Raw genomic sequence first — 4,789 nt, forward strand, 5'->3', positions numbered from 1 at the left:
AGGAAACCGAATCGACCGGAGCGACTGTCGGTGCCCGGTCACTTCGGGCGTGAACCCTGCGCGGCCTGGGGCTCTCGTTCCTCGGACGGACCCCTCTAGCCCGGCTGCTCGGCCGCTCGCCCCGGGCGGCAGTCAGACCGGCCCCGCGCCGGGCGGGAGCGACTCCGCGGACCCTGCGCCGAGCCGCCGCCGCTCAGCGTGGGCCGTGGGGAGGTCGCGGGCCGCTCCACGTGGCCGGGAGCAAGGCGGTTCCAGCAGCCGCTGGGAGGCCCTCTTATCTCGCCGCCCCTCCCCGCGCGGTCTCAGAAGCCCCTCATTTAGCTTCGCTGTGTCATAAAATATTTTATTGGAAAAAAAAAATCACCGTTTTCGCAAGAGAGGGGTAGGGGCCCCGCACGTCAGGGACCGGCCTCAGGCCGAGCCGCCGGGCTGTCCGCGCGGGGTCTCGCCGTCCCTGCCGCGCGGAAACCGGCGTGTGCCTGCGGCGTCCGGGCCGAGGGCGCCCGAGGCGGGTGGGTGCGGTGGGGAGCGGGGCGTGAGTGCGCGTGGAGCGCCCGGCGCGCGGAGCTCTGCGCGGAGGCGACTCTGCCGCGGTGAGTCTCCAGGGGAGGCCCGGGGCGCGCTGGGGCCCGGGTTTGGCTTCGGGGTCTGTGTCCTTCCTGGTGGGCCCCTCGCTGCCCGAATCCAAGGTCATCATCGCCGTTTGGAAAGCACACAGCGTGGAGGCGGCTTCTCGCGGGCGCAGGGGCCGCAGTGGCGCCAGGGTCCCCGCACCGCACGCTCAGTCCTCGCGGCCCTTGTCGCTGGCCTCGCCCGGCGCCTCCGCCGGCTTCTCCGGCTTCTCCGCTTCCTTGGCGCGCTCCTGCTCGCTCAGCTGCTCGCTGGTGGGGATGGAGTTCTTCTTGGGCCGCCCCTTGGGCTTGGTGGGGGACTCCAGGCCGCCGCCCTGCAGCACCTGCGCGGGAGCCGCACGGTGAGCCGCTGAGCCCCCACCCTCGGGCAGTAGCTGCCACGTGCGTCTGCCGGGAAGCCAGAGGGTGCAGGGGGCACGAAGAAAGGTGGGCTGGGTGAGGGCACCAGAGAGCAGAGAGGGTCCCTTTGGACACCAGGCACCGAGGGCATGGGGAGGGAAGAGGGGTAGCTCCCACACTCACTATTTTCTTCCACTTCATCCTCCGATTCTGGTACCAAGTCTTCACCTGCAACTGACTCAGGCCCAGGGACTCGGCGAGATCTATTCTGGAAAGAGCGGGGCGCACCCTCAGCAGGGCGAGCAGCCCCCCTCCCACTGCCTGCTGAGCTAGGCCTGGCCGCCCTACCTGTCGGGTGTGGAGAGGTACTTCTGCTTCTCGAAGCGTTTCTCCAGGCCCATCAACTGCAGCTCGGTGAACACCGTGCGGCTCCTCCGCCCCTTCTTGGCTTTGGTGCCCGGCTCCCCGCTGCCCGGGGCCTCCAGCTTCCCGCGGAGCTGCAGCTCCAGGGGCAGGTGCGGCGAGCCCGCCACGCTGGGCAGCCCAGGCCCGGCGGCCAGCAGCGCGGAGCCCAGCCCGGAACAGCCGAGAGGCGCCAGCGGGAATTTAAACACCGCCGCCTGCTCGGCCTTCAACACGGCTGCGGGGAGAGAATGGGGAGCCTCGTGAGCGCAGGCCCCGCTTCTTCTCTGGGAGGCGCCCGGGCATCCTGCTGCCACCGCAGAGGACTAGCGCCTGGCCGTGCCACCCGGCACAAACCCTCCTGCCAGGCCGAGAAGGGAGAGATTCAGCCGCGCCTGGGGTGACCCGCTCCAGCGCCAGTGTCCCCCAGTCTGGGAACAAGGGTCTCCCCCACCCTGGGCGCTGCCCTGCGCTCCGCAGGCGGGTGCCCCCTTTGAGATTTCGGGATTCTCAATGAAAAGGTTTGAAGCTCAGAGGTGCACAGTGTGCTTCACGGAAAAGGGAAACCAAGAAGAAAAGGAAGTCGAGGGATAGGAAGATGAGCTTCGCAGCCAAATCCGCATTGCTGCTTTGGGGAAAGAACACCGAGGGGGTGAACAGATTTACTCCTCTGTGTGGGCAGGACAGCCAGGCTGCAGGCACTGGGTCTGCAGCAGGGGTAGGCTGGAACACTTTCTGAGAATTTCAAAACACCCCACGAATCCTGAAACTGGTCTTCCTGTGTTCTCTATTTAGACTGGACCCCGGGGCGATGTTTCCATTTCATCGGCTGTAAATGATTTTTTGCCCGCTTCAAACGAATTATTAAAACCACAGTGCCGCTAGAGACAATGCACAGCGGTGAGTCTGCATCAAAGTTGGACTCAAAACGAACAAACGGGCTGAGGCGCCCAGCGGGAGGGCGGAGCGCAGGCTGGAGGGTCACGGGGCCAGAAAGATGGCTGGCAGGGCCCGGGTGCCACTGTGCCGGCCTCCCTTCCCCACGGGCAGCTCACTACGGGCAGGTGCGTCGAACAAGTCCTGAGGGCTGGCCAAGACTGGGGTAAGTGTGAGGAGAGTGCCAGAGGGAAGCAAGACACTTGGGGGAAGGTGAGAGACAGGGAAGACAGGCCCACCCTGTCGAGAAAGGCCCAGAGAGGCCAAAGTAGGGTGACGAGAACTGGGGAAAAGCCAGAAGAACAGGGGTGCGGTGGAGAGGACACTGTCTGGGCAAGTCTGACTCCGGCCCCATCAAGGAAGGAAAAGAACCCAGAAGGCAGGAAAGGCCCAGTGGGCAGCTCAAGCTCCACGGAGGCAGGCACAGCAGACCTGGAAGCAGAAGGGCCGGTGGGGCTGGCGGCGCTCACAGTCAGCCCTTGTCCCCAGGCAAGGCTAAGGGTGTGGGTGCTGCAGCAGAGGCCGGTATGCCTGCCTCCTGAGGCTCCGGGAGGCTTCGGGCCGGCTTGGGCCTGCGTCCGCTCCCCGCACAGCACTTGGAGACGCAGGCCTCTTCCCCGAGGTCCGGCTTCCCGCTAGGACAGTCCTGGCCACTCCCGGCCAGCTCTTTGCGGCGAAGGCCCAGGCGCCCGCGGCCGGAGGTCGCTTTGACCCGCAGTCTGATGTCAGCAGTACGGACCTGCGCCCGCGACTAGAATATGGGCTCGGTCCCGGGGCTAGAGCCCGCGGGGCATCCGTGAAGGAGCGAGAGAACACCCTCCCCGCGCGCCCGACCCGCGGGCACGAGGCCTGGCTCCAGGGCGCCCGGGCGCTTGCCCCTCCTCTTCCAGGCCGGGGCGAGGGCACGGCCCGGGGCCCACGCGCCCAGAGCTGCGTCCTCACGACGCGCGGCTCACCCCTCCCTCCCAGCCGCGGGTGCCCAGGCTGCGCACGTACCCAGGTGGCTGTGGAAGGGCCGCGCGGCCAGCAGCGCCTGCACGCCGAACTTGAGCAGCTCGCCCGCGGCGGCGGCGGCAGCGGCAGCGGGCGCGGCGCCCTTGGGCCCTGGGGGCTCAGTGAGGATCTCCTCGATCATGAAGCTGCGGTAGCGGTGCGGCCTGTGGTCGACGCAGCCCTCGGGCGGCCCGAAGCGCCCAGCGCCCGGCTCCCCCGGCCGCTGCATCGCGGCGCCCGCAGCTCAGCGGCAGCTGTGGCTCGGGCACAGGGCCCGCGCGGGGCTCTAGGCCGGCCCGCAGCTCCGGGCGGCGCGCGGGCGCCGGCTCATGCCCCCTCCCCCGCCGGCCGGCCGGGCGGAGGTGCAGGGCGCGGGCGGGGCTCGCGGGGTTCGGCCGGTCGGACCCGGGACTGCGCCCCCGCCCCGCGCCGCCGCGCCTCTAGCACGGCCGGCTCCGCGTCACCGCCCCGCCCCGCCGGCCCGCCCCGCCCAGCGCCGCCCGCCGCCCCCTACCCCACCCCGGGCTGAGCCCGAGGGAGGGCCGGAGAAGGGAGGAAGGCGGGAGAGAGGGGGCCTCGAGAAGGGTCGGCGGACCCAGACCGAGGGAGACCCAGCGGTGCGCACGCTCAGGAAGGAGAGAGCAGGAGAGAGCGGGAGAGGAGACCCCAGAGAAGGGAGCAGAGGGATCCAGAGAGGTGAGAGAGGGGCCACAGCGAGACAGCAAGGGCCACCCTGGATGCGAGACAGATGTGAGGGTGCCAGGGCCGTCAGCCCGTGCGCAAAAGAGACCGACAGGGGCGCGGGAGCCAACGGGGCAGTGACGTGCGGGCGGGCACAGAGGCAGGCAGGGCAGAAGGAGCGGGCAGTCAAGAAAGAGAGGGGACAGATAGGAAGGGGAGCGGCCTGAGCAAGGATTAAGGAGCCGGGAAGGTCCGGAGGGGGAGAGGCAAAGGCCACGCGGCTCGGCTGGGAAAGGGGTGTCTGTGCGCAACCTCCCGGCCAGGGCACTAGACGGCCGCCCGGCAGGGGTGCCGCGTAGGCAGGCGGGCAACTCCTAGAGCCGAGGCTGTACCTGTGCACCCCGACTCAGTTTACCAGGCTCGGCCTCATCCCCACTCCCCCCCGCTCCCCACTGCCCTGAGAGGAAAGCTTTCTCCTTCTGCAATCTGCTTATATTGCTCAGCGGTACGTGGACACGTCCTCCTTGGCAACCCCAGCGAACGGTGGGTGGTTGAATCACACCCACAGACAGAGGACGGGATGGAGGAGAGGAGAGGGAAAGGCTGCACTCTTCCTTTCGCCAGCTTCGGAGCCTCAGAAAACCGTTACTGGGCGGAGCTGGCTGAAGGACTACAGTATGCTATGGGAGCTTGGGGACAGATTCTGGAGTGAGGTGTCTCCTCTGTGAGCCTTAAAGTCCCCAACGTGATTGAGGAAGGCCTTAGCCCTCTCTTGCTCCTCCTCACCATTGCAGGAATATAAGCTC

General features: G+C 68.0%; 1 protein-coding gene across 1 annotated transcript; it reads right to left on the minus strand.

Moving 5' to 3' along the window:
- Positions 1–533: 533 nt before the first annotated feature.
- Positions 534–3,531, minus strand: BARX1 (BARX homeobox 1). The gene is made up of 4 exons (XM_036329132.1): positions 3,306–3,531; positions 1,320–1,611; positions 1,155–1,239; positions 534–955 (listed from the first exon to the last, which is right to left on the minus strand). Exons 1-4 carry the CDS (start codon positions 3,529–3,531, stop codon positions 782–784), a joined length of 777 nt encoding a protein of 258 aa, XP_036185025.1. The 3' UTR covers positions 534–781.
- Between the last annotated feature and the right edge of the window lie 1,258 nt (positions 3,532–4,789).

This window comes from Myotis myotis, unplaced genomic scaffold (genome assembly GCF_014108235.1).
Source record: "Myotis myotis isolate mMyoMyo1 unplaced genomic scaffold, mMyoMyo1.p scaffold_m19_p_12, whole genome shotgun sequence".
Taxonomy (NCBI): domain Eukaryota; kingdom Metazoa; phylum Chordata; class Mammalia; order Chiroptera; family Vespertilionidae; genus Myotis; species Myotis myotis.

Excerpts from the sequence above, each read along its gene's own strand:
- BARX1 (XM_036329132.1), bottom strand. The coding sequence starts at position 3,531 with ATGCAGCGGCCGGGGGAGCCGGGCGCTGGGCGCTTCGGGCCGCCCGAG. Across the intron at positions 1,612-3,305 it reads GCCCTTCCACAGCCACCTGG|CCGTGTTGAAGGCCGAGCAG; the intron begins GTACGTGCGCAG and ends CTCTCCCCGCAG. Across the intron at positions 1,240-1,319 it reads TACCTCTCCACACCCGACAG|AATAGATCTCGCCGAGTCCC; the intron begins GTAGGGCGGCCA and ends CGCTCTTTCCAG.